Source organism: Copadichromis virginalis, linkage group LG18, assembly GCF_057382275.1.
Source record: "Copadichromis virginalis isolate Kocher_CV1m ecotype Utaka linkage group LG18, C_Virginalis_male_GT1.1, whole genome shotgun sequence".
Classification (NCBI taxonomy): Eukaryota; Metazoa; Chordata; class Actinopteri; order Cichliformes; family Cichlidae; genus Copadichromis; species Copadichromis virginalis.
The window spans coordinates 26,279,260-26,293,418 of NC_140635.1; the positions used below are offsets into that span (position 1 = coordinate 26,279,260).

The 14,159-nt window shown below is 40.5% G+C and overlaps 3 protein-coding genes, 1 long non-coding RNA gene and 4 other non-coding genes across 9 annotated transcripts in view; 7 read left to right on the plus strand and 1 right to left on the minus strand.

Moving 5' to 3' along the window:
• Positions 1 to 14,159, minus strand: part of dcun1d1 (DCN1, defective in cullin neddylation 1, domain containing 1 (S. cerevisiae)) — a 49,511-nt gene that overhangs the window by 1,548 nt on the left and 33,804 nt on the right. For both annotated transcript variants that reach the window (XM_085438467.1, XM_085438466.1), the window contains exons 2-3: positions 1,504 to 1,717; positions 1,220 to 1,388 (exon numbers count right to left, since the gene is read on the minus strand). In XM_085438467.1, the coding sequence (XP_085294593.1) occupies positions 1,220 to 1,388; positions 1,504 to 1,675 (341 nt within the window). In that variant the 5' untranslated portion in view covers positions 1,676 to 1,717. The remainder of the gene's footprint in view (positions 1 to 1,219; positions 1,389 to 1,503; positions 1,718 to 14,159) is intronic.
• Positions 3,457 to 4,560, plus strand: setd9 (SET domain containing 9). The gene has a single exon (XM_085438465.1). The coding sequence runs from the start codon at positions 3,494 to 3,496 to the stop codon at positions 4,370 to 4,372; it is 879 nt and encodes a 292-aa protein (XP_085294591.1). The 5' UTR covers positions 3,457 to 3,493; the 3' UTR covers positions 4,373 to 4,560.
• Positions 4,621 to 6,157, plus strand: LOC146688043 (uncharacterized). The gene is made up of 2 exons (XR_014916322.1): positions 4,621 to 4,898; positions 5,262 to 6,157. It is a non-coding gene; the product is annotated as an uncharacterized LOC146688043 (long non-coding RNA).
• eif4a2 (eukaryotic translation initiation factor 4A2) lies at positions 9,231 to 13,908 on the plus strand. Its single transcript, XM_085439000.1, has 11 exons — positions 9,231 to 9,315; positions 10,172 to 10,229; positions 10,332 to 10,464; positions 10,709 to 10,848; positions 11,229 to 11,397; positions 11,475 to 11,584; positions 11,893 to 12,036; positions 12,396 to 12,533; positions 12,624 to 12,713; positions 12,961 to 13,040; positions 13,118 to 13,908. The coding sequence occupies exons 1-11, from the start codon at positions 9,287 to 9,289 to the stop codon at positions 13,260 to 13,262; spliced, it is 1,236 nt and encodes a 411-aa protein (XP_085295126.1). The 5' UTR covers positions 9,231 to 9,286; the 3' UTR covers positions 13,263 to 13,908.
• LOC146688045 (small nucleolar RNA SNORD2) lies at positions 10,512 to 10,586 on the plus strand. The gene has a single exon (XR_014916629.1). It is a non-coding gene; the product is annotated as a small nucleolar RNA SNORD2 (small nucleolar RNA).
• On the plus strand, positions 11,063 to 11,137 carry LOC146688046 (small nucleolar RNA SNORD2). Its single transcript, XR_014916628.1, has one exon. It is a non-coding gene; the product is annotated as a small nucleolar RNA SNORD2 (small nucleolar RNA).
• LOC146688047 (small nucleolar RNA SNORA81) lies at positions 11,622 to 11,802 on the plus strand. The gene has a single exon (XR_014916616.1). It is a non-coding gene; the product is annotated as a small nucleolar RNA SNORA81 (small nucleolar RNA).
• LOC146688048 (small nucleolar RNA SNORA81) lies at positions 12,088 to 12,271 on the plus strand. Its single transcript, XR_014916615.1, has one exon. It is a non-coding gene; the product is annotated as a small nucleolar RNA SNORA81 (small nucleolar RNA).

The following is a 14,159-nucleotide window of genomic DNA, read 5'->3' on the forward strand; positions in this document are numbered from 1 at the left end:
GCCTCGTAGTATAAGGAGGATCGGATCAGATCAGATAAAGACTGATATTTCTTATTACTTTTTGAACAATATGCTCATTTTTATTTATTTAGTTGTTTATCTTTAGCAACACAGTTAAAAAAAACAATTTTAAAAAATGGGTCAGACCAGAAGAACAAAGCTAGAAAATCTTTGCAACCCGCAAAACACCACCTGGTGGAACACCTCCCAGCTAACTAACATGATTGTGTGCAAAAGGCTCCCATGAGCCACATTAGAGCATGCGGAAGGGATCACTTGCACATCTGTGAAGGCACCGTTAATGCTTAACGCTACGTGAAGGTTTTGGAGCAACATATGCGGCCCATTCAGATGTACGGACATTGAATAAAGGCGTGGCTAAGATTGATCAAGCACAAGTTGTTGTGGTCAACAGACACATCCTGGACAATCGTCCATTCTGACACTAAAATTGACCAAAATTTGCAAAAAACACTCAATGCTTTATTCAGTATGATCTGAAATGCTAAATGCTAAGCCCATGAGCTTAGCAGAAACTTGTTTCCAGAAGTCCAAGTAGAAAGCCGTTTTTCCACATGGGACCAGAACTTCTCTTGCAACACCTCTATCGCCTCCTAGAGGCCATTAAAAAGAATGCGGGTTTTTCAGACCAGGAAACTGCGACCGTTTTTTATACTACGTTCAGATGACAATTTTTACAGGAAAGGAATTTTTTTTTTTCACTTCAAAAATGTCAACCCACAGTCAGCACGTACCGCATTAACATGAAGCGAGAGCTGAAGAGCACTAACGGTGACATAAAAAGAGGCGATGCAACACAGTGGGAATTATGCCTCTGTGCCAAAATCTTTGATATGTGATGCTGATATCAAATTTGATATTATTTTAAAAAAAAAACAATTAAATTTGTTGCTACTCAACCTCTAGTGTGATGTCTTTTTCTATTTTTTTAGGAAATACAGCATTTAAAAACTTTTCCAATCTAAATTCTGTTTTTATTTACATTTACTGTGCTCAAACAATTTCGGAAATATGTTTGCATCTTTCTCCAAATAAAATCACAAAATAAGCATTTTTAAATGAATACGTGCATTTGCACAACAATCCACCCCATCAGTCTTACTTAAAGTTACACCAGTGTTTGAATGATTGTTGCACATCACACATAGGAACACCGTTTCCCCCCTCTTCTTTTACCATCTGAAAATGTTTTTCTCACCCCTGTTCTGTCATGCCTTCCATGAACTCCTGTTTCGAGAACTCGCACTGCGTTGCTGCCCTGAACTTCCAGGCGATGAGAAGGACGCTTATACTGGCAGGGTCCAAACCCAAGTCGTCACAGAATTGCTGGATCCCATCAATGCCTATTTTGTTGTCGTCATGAGGATCTAAGAACAAGAAAAATGAATTAACTGATTAACCATTCAGAGTATTAATTTCAGTCCTGTGCTGTGTATACAATTTCTAACCAATGGAAACATTATAGCGGTGCTTTTTCTATACCTCTGTATCTGTTATACAGCTGCTCAAGCTTCTTCTTGTCTAAGGCCCCCTTTAGATTTGAAATGTAGAGCTCTGGACTTTGGAAAAACTTATCTGTGGCAACATCTAGCTTCCAGTCATTCTGTGCCAGGCAGGTCACTGCAGTCTTCTCACTGGATTGTGTAAAAATCATGAACTGGCGAACTTTATCCTTCTGCGAGGACTTCAGCTTGTTCTGCACAGACACAACACACAGGGCACATACTCAAATAGCCAAAATACACAAATAGCTGAAGGTATGAGGCAGCAACAACAATATGGAGTAATTTTTTCACGTATTAATTCCCTGTGCGACTTGCACAGAATGGGAGATTACAATAACACTGCAAAGCGTACCATCTGAATTTTCACACAATAACCTAGGGCTGCTCAATTAATCACATTTTAATCTCAAGTACGATTTTAGCCTCCCACAATTAAATGAATGTGACTTTGCAAATACTGAAATGTGTGCTTCACCAACAAAACGCAGAGCAAAAGCAAATCAAATGCTCACTAAATCAGCACCTGACCGTGTGCCTGTGTGTCTCAATTATAACTGTTACCTTATAACAGTAATATAGTCTGCACATCCATGCAGCTCACAAAGACACGCTGACATCAACAGCCAATCAAGATTCTATTTGGCCAAATATTTCTGTCCACTAAACATAGTGAGTAGTAAAGGCTTCAGGTAAAGGGTAAACATAAAGGACAAACAAAAGATTTATCTCCTTTATTTACTTTCCTAAAGTGGCAATGCTGCTAGAGATAGGATCTCCCATATGTGAAGTACACTGCTTCGAGTTTTATTCACATCCATCATGCAGGTACACTGAATGGAGTGAGAAACTTTAGATTTTGCTTATAGGCAATGCACATGGGCCAGGTGAATACAGACCTGATGTCTCTGCAAAGAGTAATTTATAAAGTTGAATTAACAGGGATGTAGCACAATGTAAATGTGAAAGAAGTGTATTAAGTATTAAGTTTTGGTACAGTGTTTTTCCTTCTCTGAGGCGTACTAAATTCAGGTGACTTTTGTATTTTGATACAAAGATATGAAGGCGGTGTCTTTACGTGGCACTGCAATAAAAACAATTCTGTAATTGAAAAAATTATAAATAATCGTTATCTCAGTACTGAACGAAATAATCGTGCCGCTCTTCAATAACCACAAAGGGTAGGCTAGCTGTTAGCTACAGTGAACTCTGGCGAAACACATCTAAATCACAGTAAGAGGGAACTAGCAGCGATATGCTATGCTGATTGCATTTACCGACTTCTAGTGTATTGACTGGCGGTTTCCTTGTCTTAATATCAATACTACTGATAAAGTTACGCATTCCACACGACAACGATCTAAAAGTTGTCATTTTATGTGTTTAAATGATAGCAATCGTAGTTAGCTCACTGTGCTTGTTGGTTAGCCCCACTGTGAGCTACTTAGCTAATGCTAAAGGAGAGGGGGCTGTTTGTTTTCATTATTTCAGGCGAATTTAAGGTATTAAAAGCAGTTTTAATACTATGATATGAATCCGAAGAGATGTGTTTTTATACGTTTATGTGAATGGGTACATGTTATATTTGCCCCTACAAACAATAATAAAATAAATAAAAAAAGAGTAATTTCATACCATGTTTGTCACTGCCGGGCTACTCTTCCTCCCATCCAGCTGGCTTAGTGCCCGTAAAGTTTTTACAAGTCGCGTAAAAAGTTTTTCCGGTTGAATCACAGCTCTTCAAAATAAGAGCATACAATTTATAGCCTATAACCTATACAACTTCCAGAAGTGTTAATTATCGATTTTTGTTCCTTATCAAACATAAAATACATATCTAAAGATATTTAAGCAAAACAAATTTAAAGTTCGTTCTACGTTTTGAAATAGCAACAAGTGTTTGTTTTTTTTATTTTGAAGCAAGTTATCGGAAACGACTCGACGATTCATCCAAAGAACCTCGTTCTTCAATGTCCGACATACAAACAAGTCTCTGGATGTTTACAGTTGTTTTGCGAAGATTTCAGAACAAATGGAAGTCCTACCGACACAGGTTTGTGCCTTGGGTAGTCTTCAACCTGTCTAAAAATGAGAAAACACTGCGGAAGGTGACTGAGCGCTCGAAAGATAAGCTAGTCCCCGATGAGGAGGTTTCACGGAGCCTGCTGGCGCTCTTCAGAGCCCTGTTCAGGAAACATGGGTTTCATCAGAGGCAGTTCCAGACTCCATTTATGCTGCAGCTAACAAGTGAAGCAGAGCAGGTTGGAGGAGATCCGGTGTGCGGACAGGATGCCATGTTACAGACACTGGGATTCTGCATTGAGCGGAAGCCTAGCACTTTATCCTTCGCAGGAACTGGAGTCTTTGTCACCAAGGGATTTGTACCCAAAGGAGCAACAGTTGCAATGTATCCCGGAACTGTTTACCAACCCTATGAGCCCATTCTTCTTCAGTCCATCAGAAACCCCTTTGTTTTCAGATGCATTGATGGCATCCTGGTTGATGGAAATGACAAAGGCATCTCTAGGATGGTGTTCAAGTCGTGCAGTGGAAGAGACAGAATAGGTCCTTATTTGACCAGCGACACAAGCTGGCTGACAGACACTCCCCATAACCCCCTGGCTGTAGGTCAATATGTGAACAACTGCTCCTACGAGAGGCCTGCCAACGTGTGCTACCAGGAGTACGACCTGCCAGACAAGTTTCCCATTGAGCTCCGCCAGTATCTCCCTAACGTCAACTACAGCCAGGGTACACAGAGGCGTCTGCGGTGTGTTGTGCTAGTGTCGCTCAGGGACATTTCAGTAGGGGAGGAACTCTTCTCTAACTACTACACCATTGTGCATTAATATAGTTTCCAAAAGCCTGCATCTGTGAAATTCAAACCATATCTCCACTGTATTTAATTAAAGAAAAAAAAGGAAAAATCCAACCGCTCCCTTTGTACACTGGAACAAAGGCAAAGCTTTTTGTTGTTGGTTGCTTTAACAGAGCAATTTTGTAACATTTGTGGATGAATAAAGTATTTGTAATCTTATTTGACATGTGTACCACAACCTTTTCATTGTTGATAAGACAGTAATTTCACTCAATGGCGTGTCCAGCGGGGTGGCCTGGGGGGGCACAGGCCACCCCCCAAACCAGACTGGCCACCCCAGGTGCCACCCCAAAGGCAAAACAATAAAATTCAATCAAATATCAAATGTCCGATTATGTTTTCACGGTGACGCTCAGATATCCGAGTGTAAGTGAATGCAGCATCGCTTCTGCGCTATGCGCATCACGTTAGCAAAGGTAGGAGAGCCAAGCGCGAAAGATGGCACTGCAGGAAACAATTTTTCGGTGAAAGAAAATGAGGACAGAATAAATGTCCCGGTAAGTAATATCAAGTTTGTTGAGTTTAGTAAACTTCGGTGAAATTAGAATACCAAGGAAAAAAATAACACTTAAAGAATTATTGCAGCTGTGGAATATTTCAGACAGTATGCTACTGAGGGGAGCTAACATAAGAGTTATGAGTTATAAGATATAATCTAAGTCGTAACATTGCTGTATGGAGCTGCAAATTTGGTTGCAGGTTAACATAGCTGGACTGGCCATCGGGCATATCCCCAGTGACTTATTTTTTATTTTTTTTGTAATGGCATGAACAATGAGAGGTGGTGGATTGGCCAGATGCAGGTCGATGTGTAGCAATAACTCCGTTGTTTGGTGGTGGCTATGACGGGGCTTCCACAGAGGCAACAGGTGGATGAGGGAAGGGGAGGCAGGAGGAGAGACCCGAAGCAGCCACCAGTCCGAGTGTCAGGTGAACTGAACTTCAGGTAAGAAGTTATGACCTGCAGTCTATCTGGGTCAGATATAAACCAAGTTTAGGTGGAGTTTATTTTCATGTTGCTGACTTTTTACTGTCAGTTGCAATAACTCATACTGCGTTCTAGCCAGCTTGGAGTTTTTATACAGCTGGGTGGGTGCTATGATGTTACTGATAGTGAACTTTATTTTATTCATAAGGTTAGTTAGTAGAGTTGCCAACGGCTCCTTAAAAAAATGGAATGGTCCCTCATTCAGAGAAAATATTACGCGTTTCGTATTGAGCTGAGAAGAGACGCAGTTTGTCCCGGACTTCAGCTAGAATGGAAAAAAGACACAAAGCTGGATTTATTCTGTCTTTATGCTGCACAGCTGCCTCTTCTCTCATTCTCTCCCCCTCCCTCTCCTGTTGCTACTTCAATCATGAAACTGATCAATGATCAGCTGATCGGCTTTTCTCTCTTGTTTGTTTATCGCCCACTTTGCGCCAGAAAGAGGAAACCAGCGGATGTCGCGCTAAACAACAGCAGCACTTTTAAGCTTGATCAGCTGTTGTTAGAATGTATTTAATATTAATTTCTAGTATCAGCTGATGTTTGCTGGAGCCACAGCTGTAAAGCTGCTGGTCATGATGTCTGTTTAGATATGTGGTGAGAGGGAAACGTGAAGATGAAACCAGGAGATGTCCTTACTGAATCATCAGAGCTGAACAGGTGATGGAGAAACAGGTTTACCTTTTAGGTGACATGAATGAGTTGAAGTTATCAACTGTTTCTGAGAGATAAATAACACCAGGATCCTTTTTTATGTAGCTGACAGCTGGTAACTGTGCAGGGGCGGGTCTAGCAAAGTTTTGCCAGGGGGCCAGGTAGGGCATTAACAGGGAAAGGTGGGCACAAAGAAATACTTTTCTTTCTTATTCTCATTTAAAATACCTAGTTTTTATTAAATAATTATCTAAATCTTACAACCAAAGTTTTTATCTGATGTCAAATGTATAGAAATCATACATATACCAACAAGACTGTACATCACTGTCACAACAGCATTTGTTTTCATTCAAAGGCTTTATGGCTTTACTACCTGGTGGGTCGGTCTGTAGTAAAAATGCCCAATTTTTTTGTCCCAGTCCAGCCCTGCAGGTTAATACTGGCAGTGTCACCATGCCAGCTGACTGTATTTTATCATCAGCCAGTGTTGTTCTTTATCAATATTAGCAAAGTTTACCATAAGGCAGCATAGAAAGTATTTACTTGCTTTCAGGTTTTATTCAAATGTTAGTCTTTTCATTTGTTTCCCCACTTTTTTCCTGTTTCAAAATCAAACACCAGTTTGTGAGAAGATTATCTTCTTTTTTTAACAGGCAGATAAAGTTTTGCATTGGCATTGGCTAATTTGTCAATTGTTTGTTACAAATGTTCGTATTTTAATTTTCAAAAATGTTTTTGCCCAAAACATATGTGCACTACATGTCAGTAAAAATACTATGCAAATATTGATGTCCTTGAATGCTGAGTAAACACTGACAAAGCACTGATTGTATCTCTTGTACTTTATCAACGCAGTATCTAAAAACTTTGCACCGTAGTGGTTAAAATCTCATTCTAATAAGAGTTAAAAGTGCATTTGGTTATTAGGTTTATAGGATTATTGAATTATGGTTAAGGGTTGGTAGAATTTTTTTTTTAAACATTATCTGCCAATTAAATCTGCCACCCTTCTCCAAATCTGTGCCCCTACCTGGCCCCCCCAACAAAAATTTTCTAGACACGCCACTGATTTCACTTAATATTAAGTATATGAATTATGGTACCCTACTTACTTGTGGTTTGTGGTTCTAGCAGAAAAGAAAGAATGAAGTTTCCCTCTTATTGGCTGAGTCAAAAGTCATCACAAGTGCTGGTTTAAGAGTGGTGCGCTGATACTGCTGGATGGTCCATAGAGTTGCTCAAATGTTTTAGCTAAAAGCTTAACAACAATCAAATGACCCAACAGTGGGACAGAGAACTCCCTTTTAACAGGAAGAAACCTCAGGCAGAACCAGGCTCAAGGAGGAGCGGCCATGTGCCGTGAGGGGAGGAAGACAGGACAAAAGACACACTGTGGGAGAGAGCCAAACATAAAAATAACTATTGATTAAATGCAAAGTGATGTATAAACATATAGAGAGTGTGAAGAATAAACAGTCAGTGAAGTGTAACTAAGGGAAGGTTTGGGGTTAGTTATCCAGCCCTTACTATAAGCTTAATCAAAAAGTAGAGAGTGTGTCTGTCCCGTTCCACAGAAGAGGGGCCTTAAAGCTAAAGGCTCTGCCTCCTATTCTACTAAATATCCCAGGAACCACAAGTCTGAGAGCAAAGTGCTCTGTTAGGGTGATATAAGGTCTTGAAGATAAAATGGGACCCGATTATTCAAGATCTTGTATGTAAGGAGAAGAATATTAAATGTGAGTCTACATTTAACAGGTAGCCAATGAAGAGAAGCTGATATGGGAGAAATATGCTCTTTCTTTTTCTAACAATGCAAGCACGACTACCAGAGATCAAATAAAACCTGGCCATTAAAACAGCTTTGCTGTAGGGGAAGGCTTAAATATACAGAATCTAAATTTGTTTTTTAAAGTAAACAGGGATATTATATCCAGTCACGTGAGTGTGCCTCACAATTGATTATTATTGTATGCTTCTCTCATATTTAGAGAATAATCCTCTAAATATGTATTATAATAATAATCTCATAATAATCTAGTTAACATTGTCTAAACCAGAGTAGAGTCCAAGGTCTTCCAAGTAAATCAGGAACTTCTCCAAGAAGGTGAAACGTGGAAAGTAGAGAGGTGACACAGGGAGAAAATGGTTGTGTTAGCTCAGCTAAACTGGGTAACTTTATCAAAGCAAGTCTCTGACTCAGTGGAGACTAATTGAAGCATTATCTAACTGAACTTTCGTCTCAAAGGTCACCAGGAGATAAAAACTGCATGTATAGACTCTCCAGTCAAATCTGATTTTTTTTTTTTAAATCAAGGCTTGTTAACTTTTACCCTAACATAAGTACAACCAATCTTAGCTGTCAGTACTTTCCAATGTCCTTTTTTCATAAGTCTTTGAGTGTCTCCTCTGTGTAACGTCTCTGATTTCTGGAATAAAGAAACACAAGAGACTGACAGAGAATTAGTTCGTACAAACTGTCAGTTGCTTAAGTCCAGCAGGTAGCAGAAATCTACTGAATGATATGCCAAGAAGAAGCCTTCTCCAGATTTCTCCCCACACTTTCCCCAAAGCAGTTATTGTTATGACAAGTTTGCCTGTCCAATCAGCTTTCCTTACAATATGCAAGATACCACTTCTATATCTGTCACTCCACATATGGAAGTGACTGTGTACTTTAATTGTTTAAACCTGCCTCAAACACTACACATAACTGATAAATATGGAACAGCAAGTGTGTCAAAGACACAGAAACTGCAGTATTGTCCCTTTTTAAACTCTATGCCAATTAAAAGTTATTTAATAATCACACTTGGACAGCAAAGCCTCGGTTAGCTCTGCCTGTGTGGTAGTAAACTTCATTTTATTTCTTGAACCCCGCTTGCATGGGCCTCATGCAAACCTTCTCTCCAAAAATGTTGCACAACACTTGTCAGAGCGAGTTTTGACCTATCAGAGACACGGTAGCGAGCCCGAGCACCCACTATTACTGCAATATCCTTCCGCCGAGGAATATAGTCTGGAACAATTTTAACATTTTATTGTTTATCTAAAGACATATTTGAACACAACAAGTAGTGTGTTAAATAAAATGTGATTCAAACATTAAGTCAGTCAACTAATATTTTATTGTCAGCCAAATTGGGCACTGAGTTTGTCGGTGAAAATAGTCCGGCTCCATAAATGCAGTTGTATTCTCGAGCAGCGATCTTTCCACTCGCATGCTGAAGTTGGGAACGGATCATGTCTAGCGATTCTGCTGATTACAACAGGTAAGAGAATACGTTTGGGCGAGTTTTTTTTTTTTTTAAAACGACGCTGAATATTTATCTGCGTCTAACCTCGAGAAAGTGGTTTGCAGTTAGTGTTATGCAAAATTAGTTATTAAATAGCTAACTAGGCCCCAACCGCTGGGGCTAACTGTTAGCTATGTGACGCTAGCTGCTCCGTTACACACCGTAGTTCCAAACTGCTTTTAAAAGCATTCTGCTTTAAGTGTTTAATATTTGGCCACGTCATACTCAAAGTATACCAGGACTTTGTAGTGATTAGTAGAACCCTTTGTTTACTATTGTAGCTGGGGATTATCCAAATTGAGAGTCGTCGGTCCAGGCTGTATGTAGGCCTCAGAAGAAGCCACCGTTGGCAGTACAGGCCCAACTGTCCGACATATTGGCTAACGGTGAGCGAAGCGGAGCTCCATGTTGAGGTACATCCAAAGTGTACAGATGTAATTTTAATCTTGAGTTACCGGGGACCACAGTGGGTATAAGGAGCCAGCCTCAAATCTTTGGAGGTTACGTAAGCGGCCATTTTATGAGGGACTAGCAGTGGAGCCCGGCTCGTGCAATTTGACACGTGCGCTCAGTGAACCTCCAGACTGTGGAACTAGATCGCTGGGGCGTAACCCAGGCTACGATTGACTATCTCACTACATATCTAACGTAATTTCTGTGTTTTAGTATCTCACCCTGAGCGCGAAATAGGCGGTCTTATTGTTGGAGATGAGTGAGCAGCAGGCCTTCACATTAAATGACGCCTGGAAGAAACGACCGCTGTAGCATGCGTTCAGTTTATTTTTAAGGTCACATTTTATGTAAAAATTGAAGAGTGTTTCATTTCCAACAGCTCAAGAGATAGAGACCATGGGGGACCAGATGGAATGGAGCCTGATGGTGTCATCGAGGTAAGTAGTATGGCGAAATACAAGCACTGGCACTATATTTTTGGCTGTAACTGGATCATTGAAGTACTAATTCACCCATGTACTGTCTTTCCCAAAATTCAGAGCAACTGGAATGAGATTACAGACAACTTTGATGATATGAACCTGAAGGAGACTCTTCTCAGGGGCATATACGCATATGGTTTTGAAAAACCATCTGCCATTCAACAGAGGGCCATCATCCCTTGCATCAAAGGTACAGACACTTTTCTTTTTAAACTCAGAATAGGATTGTAGATGTTTGAGTGAAATGATGGTCTACCATCTTTCGGGACTTACCCAAAACATGGGGATAACTTTGTTTCATGCTGATCACTCAGTACTGTAAAATGATTAGTTAATGAGTCAAATCTTGCAAAGGATGATTTTGTTGTTTAGCCTGTTTCTGTTTTGAGAAACAAATATATGTACTTAAAATAATTTTTTCCCCTTACTGTCAGGCTATGATGTCATTGCTCAGGCCCAGTCTGGAACTGGCAAGACAGCCACATTTGCCATCTCTATCTTGCAGCAGTTGGATATTGAGCAGAAGGAGACTCAGGCTCTGGTTTTGGCTCCGACTAGAGAGCTGGCTCAGCAGGTATGCTGTTCCTGAGGTCACCATAAACCTCAGCAGTACCTCAGACCTAAGCAGCGTACTGAGGACACTAATTCAGATCCTAAGGTACAATCTTTTAAAGATTTGTTCAAATTCCAAAAGATTTGACGAGTATCTTCTTAAGCTAATGTAGTCTCTGTCCGTGGCTACATTGGTCTGAAAGGTGAAATGCTTTCGAATTTTTCTGTGAAAAACTGAGTGATGTGATGGCATACCATCTTTCGGGACTGACTCTTGAAATGGAGAGTTTCTTTTACTCTACTGATCACTTTAAACAGTTTTTCTGCAGTTTGCGAGTCTTGTCTGGCTCTCTGTGCCACATTATCTTAAACAAGTTCTTCTGTCCCATCTCCCCTTCTTAGATCCAGAAGGTAATTCTGGCTTTGGGTGACTACATGGGGGCAACCTGCCATGCCTGCATTGGAGGGACCAATCTCCGTAGTGAAATACAGAAGCTCCAGGCCGAGGCCCCTCACATAGTGGTGGGCACACCTGGACGTGTGTACGACATGCTGAACAGGAAGCACCTGTGTAAGTATTACAGGTCCTGCTTACTGGAAGCTCGGATTGGTGATATGTTTGCTAACAAACATGACATTTCTCTGCAGCTCCAAAATGGATCAAGATGTTTGTTCTGGATGAAGCCGATGAGATGTTGAGTCGCGGCTTCAAGGATCAGATCTATGAGATCTTCCAGAAACTGAGCACAAACATTCAAGTAAGAAACCAACGCACACCAGAGAACAAATAAGATGCCCTTCTGCATCAACAGAGGTCTGCTATAATTGTGTGATCCAGATTTTCTGTTTCATGCAATGATGATAGCAGATTTTTTACGTGGAAGCAGATTATTGTGCACTTGACTGAAAATGAGATGTGGTCGAACCTCTTTCTTAATGTTCTTTGGCTGCAATCTCAAGGTCAAGTGCCACAATTGGCATTGTCTTTTAATACGCTTGTAACAAATTTTATGTTGATTTTTTTTTTTTGGGGGGGGTGGTGTAACATGTAGTGCTGCTTCTTCAGGTGGTCCTGCTCTCAGCCACAATGCCAGCAGATGTGTTGGAGGTAACTAAGAAGTTCATGCGAGATCCCGTTCGCATCTTGGTGAAGAAAGAAGAGCTTACCCTTGAGGGTATCAAGCAGTTCTACATTAATGTGGAGCGAGAGGTTGGTAAGATTTCTGCTGATAATCTTGTACCACTGTGAATGTTTTAATTTCCCTTCTCTCTAAAGCACCCTGCTGAAACTGCAGGAGCCAAGCCTCACAGGTTTAGCTCATGTGGCCGTGTAAGCATGGGTACACCAGAGAAGGAGATCAAAGGCATGGTATTGGAAATGAGGCTAGGAGGGACCTCTTTCTTAATGTCCAGTTTCCTTTGTCTCGAAATCCTGTGTTACACAATAGCTGCTCCTCATTTAACATGGAAGTGGGGTAGATGTTAAACTACAGGATTCTGCTGTGACTTCATGTTGATGTTTTTCAGTTAACAGTGCTTTACATCTCATAACCTCGTGTTTGTTTCCAGGAGTGGAAGTTGGACACTCTCTGTGATCTGTATGAGACTCTGACAATCACACAGGCTGTGATCTTCCTCAACACCAGGAGAAAAGTCGACTGGTTGACTGAAAAGATGCATGCTAGAGACTTCACCGTCTCTGCTCTGGTATGACACGTCCTCTCCCTGCTTGAATCTTATGTTGGTGCAAGCAAATGCTTTTGCTCATCAGTATTAATCTATATTTTCCATTTGCAGCACGGTGACATGGACCAGAAGGAGCGTGATGTGATTATGAGGGAGTTTAGGTCTGGCTCAAGCAGAGTGTTGATCACTACTGATCTTCTGGTAAGTGTGATCAACACTCATGATCATCTGTGACGTTACAACCCAAAATGTTTTTAATCCTGCAAAAGTCCTGAAATGACCAAGCAGTCGAAACTTTTGGGAGATTAGGGCTCGTTCTCCACAATGGGTTCTTTTAACGTAGGAATCTGTTACTTATTCGCGAGCAACATTAATAATATGCAGTCTTCATCAGTCTGTCTGTTAAGGAGTTAAATTGAACATGTCTTTTTCTCCCCTCCCACACCAGGCTCGTGGAATTGATGTACAGCAGGTTTCCCTGGTCATTAACTATGACCTTCCCACAAACCGTGAGAACTACATTCATAGGTGAGTTGAGTTTCTTTGGAAGAATGTGCTCTGTTGTTGCCTCTCTAAGTCTAACATGGTCCAATTTTCCTCCACAGAATTGGTCGCGGTGGCCGTTTTGGCAGAAAAGGAGTTGCTATCAACTTTGTGACTGAGGAGGACAAGAGGATTCTTCGTGACATTGAGACGTTTTACAATACAACCGTGGAGGAGATGCCTATGAATGTGGCCGACCTGATTTGAGCCCTGAGATTTTTCTTTTTGTTTTAAACGCAGTGATAGCGATTGTCCACTTGCATTGTGCTTATTATTCGAGGGGAAAAAAAACTTCTCAATGCTAAACCTTCGATCAGAATTTTGGTATGTGTTAAAAGCGAGGTGACTTCTTTGGTGGTCCCTCTTGGACAGTTGTAGATTCTGACCTTGACAGTTGATTGGTTGGAGCTGCAAAGCCATGGGGTCTATAAGCATTAAGGTTCTTATCAGGTATTTCTTTCCATGTTCACTTAAGATGCGTGTATTCGATGTTCTCCACCATTTAGTAACTTACTTGTGGACTAAAAGGTATAAGTGCTGTATAAAGTCTGCAAATTATGTTATGCTAACATATGTGCGATGTATCGTGGGCCTGCTTAATAGAGGCTTTTGTCATGTTATACTGTAGGATTCACTTGCTTTTTGTTTATCTTCGTGAATGTGTTTAATTTAAATGTACCATATATTTTTTTTTATCCCACTTGCTATATATCAGAATCCCTCACTGGTTGGCTATATTTTGCTGACGTGGTTTTACCCTTACCAGAGTATATTGCCCGTTCCCCTCGACTACTTTTCAGATTTCCTCCTCTTGGATTATATGAATGTCTTAATAAACTTAAGTTAACTTAGAGCAACTTTTGTTTTGGTGTCTGGCTTTATACTGTTTTTTTTTTTAAATAACAGGATTTTTTTGAACTGGTTTAAGTGCTGCAACTGACATTCATAGACATGAAGAGATGCATAGTGGTGCGAGTGCTTGCAGTAGAGCTTATGTAACAATTCCACCTAGTGGTATCCCTGCAGCAAGATGAGCTCAACGTTAGCAGCATAGTACTCATGTTTTAAACTTAAAATTAGTGAACAAATTGAAATCTATGAGAC

Excerpts from the sequence above, each read along its gene's own strand:
- eif4a2 (XM_085439000.1), top strand. The coding sequence starts at position 9,287 with ATGTCTAGCGATTCTGCTGATTACAACAG. Across the intron at positions 11,398-11,474 it reads GCTGAACAGGAAGCACCTGT|CTCCAAAATGGATCAAGATG; the intron begins GTAAGTATTACA and ends ATTTCTCTGCAG. Across the intron at positions 13,041-13,117 it reads CGTGAGAACTACATTCATAG|AATTGGTCGCGGTGGCCGTT; the intron begins GTGAGTTGAGTT and ends TTTCCTCCACAG.
- setd9 (XM_085438465.1), top strand. The coding sequence starts at position 3,494 with ATGTCCGACATACAAACAAGTCTCTGGATGTTTACAGTTGTTTTGCGA.